This window comes from Mytilus edulis, chromosome 9, assembly GCF_963676685.1.
Source record: "Mytilus edulis chromosome 9, xbMytEdul2.2, whole genome shotgun sequence".
Lineage (NCBI taxonomy): Eukaryota > Metazoa > Mollusca > Bivalvia > Mytilida > Mytilidae > Mytilus > Mytilus edulis.
Genome location: NC_092352.1, coordinates 965984 through 985593, shown reverse-complemented (window position 1 = coordinate 985593; position 19610 = coordinate 965984). Strand labels below are relative to the sequence as shown.

General features: G+C 30.5%; 2 protein-coding genes across 16 annotated transcripts in view; one reads left to right on the top strand and one right to left on the bottom strand.

Annotated features, from left to right (window-relative positions):
- LOC139487428 (lysosomal alpha-glucosidase-like) overlaps positions 1–19610 on the top strand; it is a 67214-nt gene that overhangs the window by 20240 nt on the left and 27364 nt on the right. For 8 of the 14 annotated variants that reach the window (XM_071272193.1, XM_071272192.1, XM_071272195.1 and 5 more), the window contains 2 exons: positions 16212–16325; positions 18408–18492. In XM_071272193.1, the coding sequence (XP_071128294.1) occupies positions 16212–16325; positions 18408–18492 (199 nt within the window). Of the gene's footprint in view, positions 1–16030; positions 16041–16211; positions 16326–18407; positions 18493–19610 lie in introns of all 14 variants that reach the window. The other 6 variants (XM_071272200.1, XM_071272201.1, XM_071272202.1 and 3 more) reach the window with 1 other exon arrangement.
- On the bottom strand, positions 827–9939 carry LOC139487429 (uncharacterized). 2 transcript variants are annotated; one of them, XM_071272209.1, is made up of 3 exons: positions 9834–9939; positions 3251–4874; positions 2242–2950 (listed from the first exon to the last, which is right to left on the bottom strand). In XM_071272209.1, exons 2-3 carry the CDS (start codon positions 4680–4682, stop codon positions 2892–2894), a joined length of 1491 nt encoding a protein of 496 aa, XP_071128310.1. In that variant the 5' UTR covers positions 4683–4874; positions 9834–9939; the 3' UTR covers positions 2242–2891. The 2 variants fall into 2 exon arrangements, with proteins under 2 accessions (XP_071128309.1, XP_071128310.1); XM_071272208.1 differs by having other exon boundaries at positions 827–4874; positions 9834–9938.

The window sequence follows — 19610 nt, the reverse complement described above, 5'->3', positions numbered from 1 at the left end:
GATGAACATAATTAGATGATAATTAAAAAATTGCGGAATTTCCCTTTAATAGAAAAATGAAATAAAAAAATGGGTTCACAGTTCATTTAAGCTCCCTATCTTCCTCTGAAATAAGCATACATTTTTGTTAATGTCCTTTTTTTCTGTTAAACTAATAGGAGAAATAGAGGTAATATCGAAATAAAAAAAATAAAAAATTACAGAAATCACTTAAATTTTACAATTATTTAGCTTATGTACAGCTCATTAGAAAACAATAATAAAAAAGATAGGTCACTGATGAGTTAAAAAAGATATTTCAATTTCAATGCCAAAAATGGAATTTTTGCACAAAAGGGAGATAATTTAGAGCTTTTTCAATGATATAAACATTTTAAAAGTCATCTGGGGCCAAACCCAATCGATTTTTTTGGTTGATTTTTGTACCATATCATAAAGTAATAACTAATAGTGTAATAATTAAAATTTATAATGAAAAAACAAATGTTTAATTTTTCGCTGAAATTTTTTAACAAGCGAGCCTCCTAAACAAAAAACAAAAAAAAAGTGTTTTTGAGCTCATCTGTGTATCTGGAGGCCTACCTAACCCGTTCTGACACAAAATAAGATGGAAAAACTATCCAAATTTGGAAAAGGTTGGGTTTCTGCCACCAAGGGCCTTAACCCTTACCATGCTGAATTGTTTTCAGAAAATGTCTAACTTTTGTTTATTTGCAAATTATATGCAAATGAGCTTAGCCCTGTTGCTGTAGCATATTGATTCCTTTAAATCTAATGTAGGTGATCACAGGGTGGGGTGGTCGGGGTGAGGAGACGGGGGTGGGGGGGGGGGGGGAATTTGCCCAAAAGTAAGTTGGTCATCAGGTGCAAAAAGGGTCAATTTGATGATTTTGGTCCTTTCTCTTGACCCAGAAGACCCAGGGATGCTGGTAAGGGTATCCAGCTGTAGCCTACATGTAGAGTGGACCCGAGTTACCAAATTGACCCCAACAGTTGTTAGGTGGGAGTGAATCTGATCTTGGTTCAGCAGTCTACAGAGATCATTTGGACCAAAAATACAGAATTTCACGATTTTTTCCGATTTTAGTCTTCAAATGGACCCGAAACCGGAAGTAGTCATTTCCTATGCATATTTCAATGATAATAACGATCAGTAGTTATTCTGCCATGGGTTTGCACTATTTTTGCAAGTTTTATGCCTCTAAACTTCCTGTGTAAGACACAGATGTGAAGCCCACCCCTCCAGAAAACCGAGTTTCAGCCGATTTCAATTTTCCAAGTCTGTATTTGTGCTTAAAATGCAACTTATACATGAGAAACATGAATATGGATAGCCTCAGGTTGACGGAACATGCATAACTTTTAAAATAAGTATCATACAGTGGACTTCTAAAAGTATGGAACGCCATTTGAGCCAAATAACGGTGGTCTAGGTACGTCCGTCATATGAAGGTCACCCCATGGTAACTTTGGTTAATACTATTAAGTAAAATGCAAGGTTTAAATGAAATTCAATGCATATAAGTTATGATAACAAACACAAGTAAAGTAAAGTCTTTATTTTTGTCGAGCCTTCGACTTTAGTCGAAAAAGCGAAACTAAGCGATCCTACATTCCGTCGTCGTCTGGGGTGTCCACAAATATTCACTCTGTGGTTAAAGTTTTTGAAATTTTAATAACTTTCTTAAACTATACTGAATTTCTACCAAACTTGGACAGAAGCTTGTTTATGATCATAAGAAAGTATCCAGAAGTAAATTTTGTAAAAATAAAATTCCTTTTTTTCCGTATTTTACTTACAAATGGACTTAGTTTTTCTGCGAGGAAACATTACATTCACTCTGTGGTTAAAGTTTTTAAAATTTTAATAACTTTCATAAACTATCCTTGATTTGTACCAAACTTGGACAGAAGCTTGTTTATGATCATAAGATAGTATCAAGAAGAAAATTTTGTAAAAATAAATTTCCACTTTTCCGTATTTTACTTATAAATGGACTTAGTTTTTCTGCAAGGAAACATTACATTCACTCTGTGGTTAAAGTTTTTAAAATTTTAATAACTTTCATAAACTATCCTTGATTTATACCAAACTTGGACAGAAGCTTGTTTATGATCATAAGATAGTATCAAGAAGAAAATTTTGTAAAAATAAATTTCCGCTTTTCCGTATTTTACTTATAAATAGACTTAGTTTTTTTGCCAGAAACAAAACATTCACTCTGTGGTTTAAGTTTTGAAAATTTTTATAATGTTCTTAAACTGTCCTGGATTTCTACCAAACTTAGACAAAAGCTTGTTTCTGATCATAAGATATTATTCAGAAGTAAATTTTGTAAAAAAAAAATCACTTTTTCCGTATTTTACTTATAAATGGACTTAGTTTTTCTTCCAGTTAACATTACATACAGTCTGCAGTTAAAGTTTATAAAACATTTATTAGATTTATAAACTATCCTGGATTTTTTTACCAAACTTGGAAGCTTCTTTCAATCAAAAGACAGTATCGAGAGGGAAATTTTTATTGATGTTTTTCCTCATTTTGTTGAGTCTGCGATTAACAGAAAAGTAGGCGAGACACTGGGTTCCGTGGAACCCTTTCAAATTTTTTTTTAATTGATCATATTTTATCGAAATCTGTACATTTGTTAGTGGAAAACATCAAGTACTTGTATCTTATCCTGGCCTCGTTAATATTAGTAAATAACATATATATATATCTGCTAGTTTTTGTTAGTATAATACATACAATTTTCCATACTTGAAAAAATAATATACCATGTCAGTAATATCAATAAAGCAGCTTACTATTAAGATTATCAAATATGTATTTGTTATACATGTATTCTTTTCACAAGGATGTTTTATCACAAGATTCATTAGTGTTTATGTTATCCATTAGATAAATTGAATTTTGCCAAGTATGACCCATAGTAATCACAAATAAAACCTGATGACTCATTACGTTTAAAACAAATACCCTTAGGATACTTCAGCCCATCCTCTTCACTAATCAGTACTTTACTATCCTGTCCATCTTTTGATATTACTACTATTCTATCTGAGTCAAAGTCTACTACAACAATGGTCTTGATAAATCCTGTGTATATTGCCATATCTGTTTACCTGATTCATCATAACAGTATACTGCTCTACCTATATAGTCACTATAAATTACTTTGTCATTACAGTAAACAAGGTGATAAATTAAATTTTGCCAAGTATGTACTTCTGGAATCACAAATAAAACCTGAAGACTCATTATGTTTAAAACAAATACAATAAAGATTCTTCAGTCCATCCTCTTTACTAATCAGAACTTTACTATTCTGTCCATCTTTTGATATTACTATTATTCTATCAGAGTAATAGTCTACTACAATAATGTTACCATAACTATCTGTACAAAGTCCTTCTGGTCTTGATAAATCCTGTGTATATTTCCAGATCTGTTTACCTGATCCATCATAACAGTATACTGCTTCACCACCATAGTCACTATAGATTACTCTGTCATTGCAGTAAACAAGGTAATACAGGTATGATTCACTCTCAACCTGTATTGACTTCAGTGTATATCCTTCCAAGTCTATAATACGGATTTCATTATCACTCAAACCTACAGCCATAGAACCATTGGAGAATGATAAGCCATAGCATCGTTTGCCCAATGTGATAACTTTGGTAACTGTTTCTTTTTCCATATTAAAGATTTTAATGGCTTCCTCTATAGGATAAGTTATGGCTTTAGTGTTCTGATTGATCTGTGTAACACTGACGGCTCCATGAGGTATAGGTAACTGTTTCTGTAGTTTGCCATCAGAAGTAAGTAGGTTAACTTTACCACATTCCTCCACTACTATAACTCGTCCATCCACCAGACAAATCATGTCACTGATAAACTTCTTTATATTGATCTCTATCTTTGTCTCTATATTCATTGTCATGTTGTTTATGTTGGATTGTTCGTGTAATGGTACTAACTTAAGTTCCCTTCCCACACTTATTTCTATGTTCATGGCTAAATCTGTCTTTATAACAATAACTTCTCCTAAGGATTCTAATGATTCTAACTTGCTCAGTATCTTTTCGATTTCATCATTTTGCTTCATTTTGATGTCAACTTCTTTGGTCCTCTCATCATTTTCCAGATCTTCAACATATCTTTGACATTGATGTACTTGTTGTTCAATCTTATGAACACCAAGAAATGTTTGGAGTTTAGAAGTTTGTGAAGTGACAGTTAGTAATTGTTTTTTCATTTCCTTCAAATTTGTTTTTTTCCCTTCAATTTCATCCAAAAAATCGTTTGCTTTAGATTTTTCCTGATTCCAAATGGTATCAGCTTCTTGGCACAACTTCTCCTCCAGGTGATCTAAATGTTTATTTATTTCCTGTCTCATTACTTTAATTGATTTGTGTATGCCTTTATAATTATTTTCTCCTGTTTTGATGTTTTTTGATTTGTGGTTTATTAATTTCTCCAACAAAGATAGGATAGAATTGATGTCTGTCTCTACATTTTCTTTGGATTTATCTATTTTGGTTTTCTCCACGACACCTGCTAAACTTTTTATTCCAGTACATTTTGAATGACTGGTTGAAACACATTCATCACAGCAAGGCATTAAATGACTGGGGCAGTACAAGATCAGTTGCTGACCATGTTTGTCACATTCCATTTTGATCACTGGAATGGATGGTTTATCACTTTTAGTATTGATGTCGCACAAATCAATCTTTTATGATGAATATAATATGTTAACTTAATCCTTCATCATAGTTGTAACACCAGATGTCAGCTTAAGCTTTCATTTTTCCCCCTGGTAACAAGTTTCACGTGGTATAGCTATAGATTCTCAGGATTCTATAACCTAAACATGTACAAAATAAAATCATAAATTACTATAAGTCTATATGATACAGTCCTCAATCCAGATTCTAATTATACATAACGGTTAAATATATGCCGATATTGGGACAAACAATTTCATATACTGTAAATTTCAGAAATTATTGAGATGTTTTTTATTGCGAAAAAATATAACGGGGTTATATTTGCAATAATTCAAACTCACAACTATTTTTTTCTATATGAATTGAACAGGATTTTTCTCAATATCACAAAAAATTAAAATCACATTTAAGTTTAAAATGACAGAATCGCAATAATAAATGCTCACAATAATTTCTAAATTTACAGTATATAATTATACAGAAGGAATTAACTGTATTTGTTCTTAATTGGCTATCACACATTTCTGGTGGGTTTTATTTTGTATGTTCACTTCCTTATTACTATTTGTCCACCATAACTAAACATCACATGTCATTAAAGTGAGAGGATTAACGCTATAGAACCAGGTTTAATCCACCATTTTCTACATTTGAAAATGCCTGTACCAAGTCAGGAATATGACAGTTCTTGTCCATTCGTTTTTGATGCGTTTTGTTATTTGATTTTGCCATGTGATTATATCTTCCTCTAAGTTCAGTATTTTTGTGATTTTACTTTTCACACTGGTTTTTATAAATTTTGACGTCACATGAGAAAATATGAGCCATAAAAAAAAAAGTGATTGTTGTATCAAGTTAAAAATTAAACTGTAGCTTCCCAAATAGTTTTATGGTATATTCAAAAGGAGATGTGAAAGATACCAAAGGGACAATATCACCATAGATAATCTTCATATTCAAGTTAAGGTTAAAATATAACAAAGAAAATAATATTTTTCTTACTCTAAAATGATACATATTGTACAAATTGTTTATTTGTAAGGGTTTAGAAACAGGATGAAAAGTGAGGTTTTCCAAAATTTTCATCTGTAAAATTAATGTAGCAGGTACAAATTCATTTTATATTTTCTACAATGTATATATATTCAAGACAATATAAGTATAAATAAATTTGGTGTATTTACTGTCTTCTGATTGGTTAAAAAAGAGGGATGAAAGATACCAAAGGGACAGTCAAACTCATAAATCTAAAACAAACTGACAACGCCATGGCTAAAAATGAAAAAGACAAACAAACAACAGCACACACGACACAACATAGAAAACTAAAGAATAAACAGCACGAACCCCACCAAAAAACTAGGGGTGATCTCAGGTGCTCCGGAAGGGTAAGCAGATCCTGCTCCACATGCGGCACCCGTCATGTTGCTTATGTGATAACAAATCCGGTAAATAGTCTAATTCGGTAGGTCACATTCAGGAAATGGAAGGGGATTGTAGTTACGACGTAAGGAACATATTCGATATCATTTGTGATACGGTTATTCCATAACGGTCAACCAACTGGTGATGGTGTCCGTAAAATTATAATTTTTATTTTCAATGTTGTCAATTTTGATGGCGACATGCCCACTCTGACGTTGTGTATTCATATGCCAACATGTGTGTACGTTGTTATTGTTAATATAAATAATATAAAATGTTCTTTGAGCCTTATTTTTGTTAGAAATTTATTTATAATAAATTGCAATAATTCATTTTGATTTTATTGAACCATAAAACTAATTTTTGACTCTTCACATTTTACATAATCCGCTTCGCGGATTATTCAATGTGAAGAGTCAAAAATTAGTTTTATGGTTCAATAAATTCAAAATAGATGATAACCATTCATTAAATTTGGATAGTACGGGTACGGTATGGACCGTATGCATATACTCATACGGTCTAATACGAACTAGACCATACATGTTTTGGACCATATGGGTTTATTTTAGAAAAAAACATTTATCAATAAACTGTTAAGTGTTACAAATTAATATTATTACAATTAGATGAATAAAATGAATAAGTTAACATTAAGTATAAAATCAATTGAAATTAGATAATTCTGTATTTAATTGTCTATCTAAATCCTAGTTTGGCACTGTTGCCCCGGATGACACTTGCTGCCACACGGAAATCATTATCAGTTTTCTTACATTTACATGTTTTGTTCATGTTCCTTTGCATGTGCATCTCTTGCTTGGTTGTTTTGCAGCAGCAAGCAATGAAAATGTCATAACAGGCAAGAAAAAGAAACCCCATGGAACTCTTTAAATATAATTTATTTTTTTGAAATCAACTTTTTTCCTTCTTCAAGGATGTTTATATAGAGTTATTGAAAGACAATAAAAAACTATTTTTGTTGTCCTTCTGCATAAATTGTATTGGCAAGAAATCTTTGTATGGATTTTTATTGTATGATTTCATTAAATTGGTATTTGTATATTGAAAGACAATAAAAAACTATTTTTGTTGTCCTTCTGCATAAATTGTATTGGCAAGAAATCTTTGTATGGATTTTTATTGTATGATTTCATTAAATTGGTATTTGTATATTGAAAGACAATAAAAAACTATTTTTGTTGTCCTTCTGCATAAATTGTATTGGCAAGAAATCTTTGTATGGATTTTTATTGTATGATTTCATTAAATTGGTATTTGTATATTGAAAGACAATAAAAAACTATTTTTGTTGTCCTTCTGCATAAATTGTATTGGCAAGAAATGTTTGTATGGATTTTTATTGTATGATTTCATTAAATTGGTATTTGTATATTGAAAGACAATAAAAAACTATTTTCTTGTTGTCCTTCTGCATAAATTGTATTGGCAAGAAATCTTTGTATGGATTTTTATTGTATGATTTCATTAAATTGGTATTTGTATATTGAAAGACAATAAAAAACTATTTTTGTTGTCCTTCTGCATAAATTGTATTGGCAAGAAATGTTTGTATGGATTTTTATTGTATGATTTCATTAAATTGGTATTTGTATATTGAAAGACAATAAAAAACTATTTTTGTTGTCCTTCTGCATAAATTGTATTGGCAAGAAATGTTTGTATGGATTTTTATTGTATGATTTCATTAAATTGGTATTTGTATATTGAAAGACAATAAAAAACTATTTTTGTTGTCCTTCTGCATAAATTGTATTGGCAAGAAATCTTTGTATGGATTTTTATTGTATGATTTCATTAAATTGGTATTTGTATATTGAAAGACAATAAAAAAACTATTTTTGTTGTCCTTCTGCATAAATTGTATTGGCAAGAAATGTTTGTATGGATTTTTATTGTATGATTTCATTAAATTGGTATTTGTATATTGAAAGACAATAAAAAACTATTTTTGTTGTCCTTCTGCATAAATTGTATTGGCAAGAAATGTTTGTATGGATTTTTATTGTATGATTTCATTAAATTGGTATTTGTATATTGAAAGACAATAAAAAACTATTTTTGTTGTCCTTCTGCATAAATTGTATTGGCAAGAAATCTTTGTATGGATTTTTATTGTATGATTTCATTAAATTGGTATTTGTATATTGAAAGACAATAAAAAACTATTTTTGTTGTCCTTCTGCATAATTTGTATTGGCAAGAAATCTTTGTATGGATTTTTATTGTATGATTTCATTAAATTTGTATTTCATTTAATCTTATTTTTTTTACTTTCTCAAAGGCTTTTAGATTAAGGAGCACTGTGGAAAAACTTTCTTTCTATTTTAGGTGTAATACTACCATTGATTTCCCCCTATTAGTTTTTGTTAAATTTGCACTTTTCAAAAAAATGTGTAGAAATCATCTTTGTTTTAAAAGAAGAAATACTTGGCATGAGTACAGTTGTATCCTTTCCAGTACTATAGAAAAAAATTCACATAACATTTAATTGCATATAAGAAAATAACCATCACTTGAAGTTAATGAATCAAATTGTCTCCCTTATTTAACCTGTGTACAAACTTTAGTAACCATGTAACCAAGTTTCCAAAATATCCTATAGAAACCCAAAATAAATAAATAATGGTGCTTTGAAATACCCAAAACATATGTTTATGACCCAGAAATTTTTACTGCAATTAAAAGATAGGGTTAATTGCATACAACTGTCAATTGCAAGGATTTTTTTCCAACCTATTTTTGTATGCAACTGGATGTGACATACTATGATTTGGTGGTATTACAGCTTGAAAGGTTTTTTTTGGTGTTTTCTTTTTTAATTATTTGAATATTTTATTTTTGGTACAAGACACATGCAAATTATACTGAAATATCTTGAAAATTAGTTCATGAAGCCAGAAGGTATAATTTTCTTTCCATATTTTAAAAATGCATATCCAAAATCAGTCTTGTGTCAAATTTTAAGGAAAATATCAACTTAGAACTTTCTGTAATGTATATGCCCGTTTATAAAATTTGAAATCATACAGAACCTAAGATTTTAACTCCTGCAGGCATATTTAGCCTGAGAAGGATTTTGTGATTTTATTAGGTCCTTTTGTTTTATAGCTCTTCAACATTTTCTGACATTATACATCTTGGCTTTCCCAAATATTTGGCTTTTCCTTTTAATAATTTTGTATGTATATAATTATGTAAATAAAAAAAAAGAAGGTTTGAAAAGTCGTGTAACTCTCATCGTCACAGAATTATACGACTTTTCAAACCTTCTTTTTCTTTTTTTACTTTCTCTCCTCTTATCTATAAACAGTTTGCTTTATATGCATGTCCATTATATTATACTATTATTGTAACTTTATATTGTATTATGGACATGATGGAGAAGACTTCATAAGTAGGATTTACTGTCTAATCCATTTTGCTTTAATTCAGCAAAGAAAATATGTTTAAACTAAATTAAAACAAATATGAGGCCACATTTCAGGCAGTGGTTTTTACTTTGTCAAACAAGTACCTTTTTGATTTGAGTCAATACCACTTCATCTGTTTACATTTAATTTTACTTTCTTTTCTGTGTCTGTTTCAAAACCTTTAATCCCTGTATTAGTTGTACAAATTTATACCCTAAATAAAAATATAAAGTGTACCTGTTGATTTAGGTAGATATCACTTTATCTGTTTATATTCAATTTTACTTTCTTTTCTGTGTCTGTTCCCATAATTGTCTCTGTACCAGGAAGTTAATAAAGACAGGTCTATACCTGATCTAAGTAACCAGTAAATATTTAAAGGACCGAGTTACGTCAAGTCAAAATATTATATCTAATAATAATCATAGTTTAAAAATAGATTTAAACTATTTGCTAATATTTAAATGACAAAGACACACAACAAAGACACACATGATATATTGATGATTATCATATGGACCTTTAAATTTTGATTTAAAGAAAATTGTAATTATAATTGATTTTTAATATGGTTCATTTATTCAACCTATGCCAACATTTTGAAATGTAGGTATAAAATTGTATGACAAAATGTTGGCATAGGTTGAATAATTATGAACAGATTAAAGGGAAACTTCGCAAAAAAATCAAAAATTGATATTATGTTTATTCTGAAAAAAAATGCTCAAATTCATAGATATTAAAGTTTTATTCTGCTAGATAAGAGATCACCATCAATTTTAAATTTAGAGTATCAATTCTCTGCTGTCAGCCATTTTGTCACCTTCTCCGATTTGCAGTCACGATATGTCTAAGGACCAAAACTACAGTAACCCGATGTAGTCGTAATTGAGTGTCGATATCTCGTCAATTGTACGGTTGTTTTATCCGACTAGTTAACTAGTTAACTTACTTGATACGGAAAATGTTCTTCTTTTCTTTTTAAATAACCATGATCTGTTATTTTTAGACTGATAATATAGGAAGTTAATAGTGAAAAAGTCAAAATTTCAAATCATAAATAAGGCTTCCGTGAAACTTGAATTGTTTTCGGAAATCTAATTAGTTCATAATTCTTTTATTATATAAACTTTATTCAAATAAATTAGGATCTTCGCTCCACTGATCACCCGCATGGCTAAAGGTATTACTCCCAAAGATATTGTAGGGGGTGTGAGTTGACACGTCCAGGTATTCAAGCGATTTCCTGTCGAGTTTGCAAATTCATGCATCGTTTCACTTCTTAGTGTATTGATAAGTGTACACGGCCGATAACTTATAACTTTCCATTTTGAACTATTAGGTGTATAATATACATCTCTATCTTGCGTGTCCGAAAGTGATATTACTAAACTCATACGCTTGTTTATGAATAACATTTCTGGTGAAAAGAAAATTATTTATAAAAATATAAATAATACCAAAAAAAAACCAAACAGATTTGATGAAATAAAAATCTATATACGTATTTTTTCCAAGGGTAAATTTGGTAAAATGTAATATATACCCGTTGCCAATTGTGAAGGCCAGAAATATTGATTTAAAAAAATGTACGCACTTGTCGACCATTTGTATATATGCCTGGATTACAAGTTACGGACCTATAGAGCAAATTAAAACATATACATGTATACATAGAACATAAGAAAGAAACATACATTTTGCGTAAATTGGGGTAAAAGTTTTGTAAAATGACAAGTCCACGTATGCCAACAGTATGTAATCATCAAATGACGATCTAGACTATAGTATACCAAAAGAAGAAGAAGAAGAGATTTAAATACAGGTCGATATATAACTTTATTTGGCTCATCGAAGTTATGGACATTTATATATCAATTAGATTGTTCTCGAAAAAAGGAAGAAATTCGCCATCATCACAATTGTTCCGACATGCATGTAATATATAAGCAACTGGAAGTACACTAATACCGAGGGATGTGAATATTTTCCAGGAAAACTATAGAGTATCAAAGTTTCAAATCAATTTCGGGATTTATTTTCTCTCTTGATATTCAATGACAGCAATTTAAAGAATAAACTGCTTGTCCGTTTTAGTGGTATTCTTGCCAGTTGAAACAGACTTATAATTACATTAAAAAATAGGGAAAGATGACATTTAATTCGTTCATTTTTTTTTAATACATCGTTGGTTAAATAGCTAAAGTATTATATATAGTTACGGTGTGAGACAAAGAGTATATTTTAAGAAGGACATTCCCGATTATGTATAAATTTTGTTGATGTTTTTCACACTTGAAAAGCATATCTGTTCGTAATTTGTTGATTCCATTCCAATTATTTCCTTTAATTTCCTGTCAATCTTTTAAAACATCTTTTTTCAAATATCTGAAGTATTCATGTGTTGTGAGATTTAAAATATTTTGATGAGCAGTTTAATTCCTAAATAGGTAATTAAAGATCACTTTGGATGGACTAAATTAAATAATTGCAATTGTTAATGATCTGTTTGAAATATTTAAGGCTGCCGTTCCTAATTTGAAATAGTACAATTTTTAGTTCATAAACTCGTGTTTAGAAGGCTATTTTTATTTATAAATTCTTCAATTAAAATAATTCAGTATTTTATCGTTACTAAAGTAATCAAAAGTCATAATTCATTAAAAGTGATCTTATGCAAAATATAAAAATATACAGCTATCCAGTTATTGTGAGATCTTATTATTCCCGTTAATTAATTTTAATTAATTTTTTTTACATTCATGTGTCTGAAACTTTGTCTGACTCCCGTTTACAATTGATACGAAATTTTGTTCACACCTGAAATGCCAGTGAACCGTGACGCCTAGAATTCACTGAATGAGGATCAAAAGATTAGAATTACATAATGCTAATCTTTTAATTACCTTGAGTTAAACTACGCATTCCACATTCTTTAGGTGTCACAAAACAATACACATTTTATTGTTTCCACCGTACAAGCAAAGTGAAAATGATTGCTGGAATGAAGCAAAAAGGTCAGAATACAAACATGTATTTTTAATACACTATCGATCATGTCAGTTTCGTATGTTTGTTTAAAGTATTTTTAGAAAAAAAATCATAAAAATGTTCTATTGTATGATTTACTTTTTTTTATTAAAATTCGTTTTAAAAAATCCACACGATCTTATTTTAAAAGTTGCATGGCTATCACTTATTTTTCGTTGGTTAATAGCTACACCAAAAGTCGTCGATGCGCTTTAAATCGCGTTATTAGATGGTTAACGAACAAGACTTAAATGAGATATTTTCACTCCCGGCATGCATCAAAGACTTAAACTACGTCACATAAGTCAGGAAGTTTCAAAAAATAAAATTAATAATTCCCAATTTTCTTCTTTATTAGATTTCATATCAAAATAAAACTTGGTGAATATGTTTTTTATGGTATTATGAACATAATAAGATGAAAAGTGAAAAATCGCGAATTATCCCTTTAAGTGTTATCAAAACAGAAATTGATTAGGGTCTTATCTATTCACAAGTTTAAATTTATCGTTAAAGTGTAAACAAAACCATTTGTTATAGTTTTTAATAGTGAAAATGTAGGTAATTGAATGTGTTGATGATGATCTCTTTTTCATTAGGAATTTAATATAATAAAACAAAGGAAAATAAGGATTTCTATATCAAATATATAACAGTGTCAATCTCATGAATAAAATACAATGTATTATGATCAAAACATTTCATAATATAAATATATTTCTTTAAATAAATTGACATTATGACAATAGCACAATTAAAGTACAGATTTTATAAATTCTGACTTATACAAAAAAGTAAAATCACAAAAATACTGAACTTAGAGGAAAATCAATTCGGAAAGTCCATAATCATATGGCAAAATCAAATAACATAACGTAGCAAAAACGAATGGACAAGAACTGTCATATTCCTGACTTGGTACAGGCATTTTTATATAGCACTCACCCCTCACTTTAATGACAGTCTCATACAAATGGTAGAATGCTCACCAATAAATGTTACAACATTTACACAGATACAGAATTAGAGAAAGTTTATTTCTCAAATGTTCCACTAACTAATATGTAAACGATATGATGCGGCATCTGCATATTCTACTGGTGTCAGGGTGTAGTCTTTTCTTTATGTCATCTAGCCTGGTGTCAATTTCGATATACTTTTTTACTTGGACGACTTTTACCATCTGCTGACGTAACGATCGAGTTTTACCAAGTTGAAGATGTTTGAGTGTGGGTGCTCTACCTAACTCTTAGGTTTACGATGCCAGCCTTCTAAGTGGTTGTTTGTTCTTGGGCCTACTGTGTCATAATGATTCCAAAGGTGGTAGTTAGTCTCAACCCAGTATTCTGTAACATAGTCTGTAAACGCTAAAATGTTGATGTTTGTGTTGGCTTCTTCGATTTCTTCTAATGCCATTCAACCAAATATCCACTACATGTTGCATTGGTATAAAAGGAAGAACTGTTGCACGTCGAACCAATCTGGTGATGTCATTGTTAATCTTGTAATGGGTCTGAACATATCATCTCGTCTGGTTTTTACTCTGAACTGATACCCATTGTTGATAAAATTCGATTTTTTTGTTCATATTTTTCATCATTTTTATCAATGTTTTAATTTTGTTTTGAATGATGAATGTCATATACCTAAGCTGCATTTTACCCTTTTTAGACCATGTATACCTAGTTCCCATCATTTGTATGATTTAAATGAAAGGAGATGTATGTGATTTTTCAATAATACAGCAATCCAATCATACAAAAAAACAATAAAAATATCTAGCGGTCAGCATGTCTATAAATTCAATATATCAGGCTGATAATCCATGAATAAACCATGATGATTGTTGATATATAATTTAAACAAAACTCCTTAAAGGGGCATATACTGTCAAAAAAATGTATTTTTGCTGATTATTTTTCTAACTGAAATAAATCATCAGTGATTTTGTCATATACAATCGAGCTAAATACCATTTAATAAAAAGAGGGATTCATGTACTTGTTTTGAATAGCAATGTTATTACCTCCCCTGGTGTAACTGTATCATATGCCCCTGAGATAGAGAAATGCTGGATTATTTGGTAATTGAAAGTGTCTTGGGAAGATACACATGTGTTTGGGGACATGGCATCATCACCTTGTTTGACGTCCTCAAAGCAATTTATAATCTTAAATTTTAAAAGAGCTATATCATTACCAAAAAGAGTATATACATCTCTTGTTGTTGATTTCAATTGACATGAAGTTTACAATTCCACCAGGAACTAGACCTTCAAGATGGTTAGAACTGTGTTTTGTTAAGTTGAAGTACCTTCTTCTATTCTTGCTACTCAAAAGCAAAATACATCAATGATCATTAATGGCCAGATTAAGTCTAAATTGTAAAGTCCCATTCTATGGTGCTAGACTTAACTTTTGGTAACCCTTTGTATGTTTAAACAGTTGCCTGTTAAAAAATCATATTTTAAAAGTCAGGATTTATAACAGTAACTAGTCCTTGACCGGTAAAAATAAAATCAAATGACTGTTTTTCTGTTGCTAGATGCATGGCTTGTTTTTTTTTTAAAGATTTGTTTATAACTTGTTTGTTCTATGTCAGTCTGCAGAGGTGTTTTCTATTGAAGTTTTCTGTTTTAACAGGGTATTATGCATTCTGAAATTTAATAATTCTTATCACTTAAAAGGTTAAAACAGAGTTGGTTTGAAAGTTAAGCTTAACCTTTGAAAAAGGAGAAAAATAGGAAATTGCATCCAAATATCTATGGTAAGATTGTTTATATTGATAAGAATATTTGAATCTTGAAATATTTATATTCTGCTCTAAAGGAAGAGGGGGTTGGGTATATTTATATCTGTCTGTTCCTATTTGTTGTCTGCCCCTTAGAAAAGTAATTATATCATTACATTATTACAGGTATGGCCAGGTTATGTAGTCTTCCCAGACCTAAAGTAATTATATCATTACATTATTACAGGTATGGCCAGGTTATGTAGTCTTCCCAGACCTAAAGTAATTATATCATTACATTGTTACAGGTATGGCCAGGTTATGTAGTCTTCCCAGACCTAAAGTAATTATATCATTACATTATTACAGGTATGGCCAGGTTATGTAGTCTTCCCAGACCTAAAGTAATTATATCATTACATTATTACAGGTATGGCCAGGTTATGTAGTCTTCCCAGACCTAAAGTAATTATATCATTACATTATTACAGGTATGGCCAGGTTATGTAGTCTTCCCAGACCTAAAGTAATTATATCATTACATTGTTACAGGTATGGCCAGGTAATGTAGTCTTCCCAGACTTTAAGTAATTATAGCATTACATTATTACAGGTATGGTCAGGTAATGTAGTCTTTTCAGACTTCAAGTAATTATATCATTACATTATTACAGGTATGGCCAGGTAATGTAGTATTCCCAGACTTCAAGTAATTATCATTATATTATTACAGGTATGGCCAGGTAATATAGTATTCCCAGACTTCAAGTAATTATATCATTACATTTTTACACGTATGGTCAGGTAATGTAGTATTCCCAGACTTCAAGTAATTAAATCATTACATTATTACAGGTATGGCCAGGTGATGTAGTATTCCCAGACTTCACAAACAACAGATCCTTTGATTACTGGACACAGCTTGTAAAGAGTTTCCATGACAAAGTACAGTTTGATGGCATGTGGATTGTAAGTAATGATGTCACATGACATTTATATGTGAAATGATTTCAGGTGACATTTATATGTGAAAAAAGTAAATAGATACTAGGAATAAAACTCTGTACACAACACACATGTTTTGTCTACAAAAGACTCATCAGTGACACTCAAATCAAAAAAGATAAAGAGTCCTTATAAAGTATAAAGATGAAGAGCATTGAGGACCCAAAATTCCAAAATATTTGGTTAAATACAGCTTAAAGAGAGGCGAAAGATACCAGGGAGACATTCAAACTTATATAAAGTCAAAAATAAACTGACAATACCATGGCTTACAAAGAAAAAAAGTATCAACAGACAAATAATGTTACACAAAACACAACATGGAAAACTAAAGATTAAGCAATACAAACCCCACCAAATACTAGGGATAATCTCAGGTGCTCCTGATGGGTAATAAGATCTTGCTCCATAGGGTGGCACCAGTCGTGTTGCTCATGTTAGTACAAAACCAGTAACAAGTCTAATTCGCTAGGTTACAATTCTGAAAAGGGGACAACAATGTGGTTACAACATAAGGAACATATCTTCTATCATCTGTGAAAAGCATATTCCATAATGGTCAACAAACTAAGGTAATCTTTTCCTGGAGTAGAAATCCTTAGTATTTCAAAAATAGTCAAAGTTTTGTTAACATTTAATTTTTAATTATTGATGTTTAATGATAATTTATGTCAACTTAGAAATGCTGACTATTGGGCTGGTGATACCCTTGGAGAAGAAAGACACTATCCCCTTTCTTGTTGTTATGTTTACCTCTTAAGGCTCAATCTAATCATTTAATGTCAGTTTTCAACCTCGTTAACTTATATTATAAGATAAAAAGAAATATTTATCGTGCTGTTATATTTTAAAGAAATACCTCAAAAAAAATCATAATGTATACTGTAAATGCAGAAACTATTGCAATGTTTTTGTTGATACAAAAAATGTGACATGGTTATAATCGCAATAATTTAAACTTGCATTTTGAAATTTTTTATAGGAATTAAACAGGATTTTTTTCATAATCGCAAAAATTAAAATTGCTTTTTAGTCTAAAATGACAAAACCACAATAATAAATGCATGCAATAATTGCTGAATTTACAGTATTTCATATGATTGTGCACCAACAGCTTTATATCTCTTCAGTGATTTCATAAATATTTGATAACATTATGTATAAATAAAGGCAACAGTAGTATACCGCTAACTATTGATATGATCTTTAATATTAAGCAAAAGACATATTAATGAAAAGTCAAAAGGATAATACCTACAAGTGGAACAATGAACTAGTATTGAAACTAAAGCTGTCTCAATATAATTTTGAGATAACTTAACCAATATTTAAATGTAGTTTTTTAAGCTCACCTGGCCCATAGGGCAAAGTGATCTTTTCTCATCACCTGGCTTCAGTTGTTGTCGTCGTCCGTTGTCATTAACTTTTAAAATAATCTTATCCTCTGAAACTACAGAACCAAATTTAACCAAACTTGGCCACAATCATCATTAAATTTTCTAGTTTAATAAAAATGTGTCTGATGATCCCGCCTGCCTACAAGGATGGCTGACATGGCTAATAATAAAACATTTTTGCTTTATCTCTGAAACAAAGGCTTTTAGAGCAAATCTGACATGGAGTAAAAATGTTTATCAGGTTGAGATCATCTGCTCTGAATTTAACCAAACTTGGCCATAATCATCCTTAGAGTATCAAGTTTCGATTTGTCTGCCCTGAAATTTTCAGACAACAAGTTGTTGGGTTGCTGTTCCCAAATAAGTTCTTATAAGGAAATGTTTGCAGTTTTTGGTTATTATTTTAAATATAATAATAGTATCTAACAGTATTAATTGTGATTTATACCTTATTTTACATGATTTCAAGAACAACAGTAAATACATGTGAGCAACACTCAACACCAGCTCTTGAGAGCCGTTTTTTCTTCTTCTCATAATGAATTTTTTTCTTTCTTCATATAAATGAATATAAAAGGCATTTTTTTATTAAATTTTGAGTATTTTCTTTGATATTAGTTTATCTACTTAACCATATGGAATATTTCAGGACATGAATGAGATATCAAATTTTGTAGCAGGATCTATTAACAGTTGTCCTAAGAATTCCATAGAAGATCCTCCATATGTCCCAGGTAAGGATCTATTAACAGATGTACATGTACTTAGAATTCCATAGAAGATCCTCCATATGTCCAAGGTAAGAATCTATTAACAGTTGTCCTAAGAATTCCATAAAAGATCCTCCATATGTTCCAGATAAGGATCTATTAACAGTTGTACATGTACTTAGAATTCCATAGAAGATTCTCCATATGTCCCAGGTAAGGATCCATTAACAGTTGTCCTAAGAATTCCATAGAATATCCTCCATATGTCCCAGGTAAGGATCTATTAACAGTTGTCCTAAGAATTCCATAGTAGATCCTCCATATGTTCCAGGTAAGGATCTATTTTAAAACATTTGTCCTTAGAATTCCATAGAAGAACCTCCATATGTCCCAGGTAAGGATCAATTAACAGTTGTCCTAAGAATTACATAGTAGATCCTCCATATGTCCCAGGTAAGGATCAATTAACAGTTGTCCTAAGAATTACATAGAAGATCCTCCATATGTCCCAGGTAAGGATATATTAACATTTGTCCTTAGAATTCCATATAAGATCCTCCATATGTCCCAGGTAAGGATCTATTAACAGTTGTCCTAAGAATTCCATAAAGGATCCTCCATATGTCCCAGATAAGGATCTATTAACAGTTGTCCTAAGAATTCCATAGAAGATCCTCCATATGTCCCAGGTAAGGATCTATTAACATTTCCTAAAAAATCTATAGAAGATCCTCCATATGTTACAGGTAAGGATCTATTAACAGTTGTTTTATTAACAGTGGTCCTAAGAATTCCATATGATCCTCCCTATGTCCCAGGTAAGGATCTATTACCAATTTTCCTAAGACTTCCATAGAAAATCCCATATATGTTCCAGGTAAGGATATATTAACAGTTGTCCTGAGAATTCCATAGAAGATCCTCCATATGTCCCAGGTAAGGATCTATTAATAATTGTCCTAAGAAATCCATAGAAGATCCTCCATATGTCCAAGGTAAGAATCTATTAACAGTTGTCCTAAGAATTCCATAGAAGATCCTCCATATGGGCCAGATAAGGATCTATTAACAGTTGTACATGTACTTAGAATTCCATAGAAGATTCTCCATATGTCCCAGGTAAGGATATATTAACAGTTGTC

Coding starts and splice junctions, on each gene's coding strand:
- LOC139487429 (XM_071272208.1), bottom strand. CDS start 4,682: ATGGAATGTGACAAACATGGTCAGCAACTGATCTTGTACTGCCCCAGT.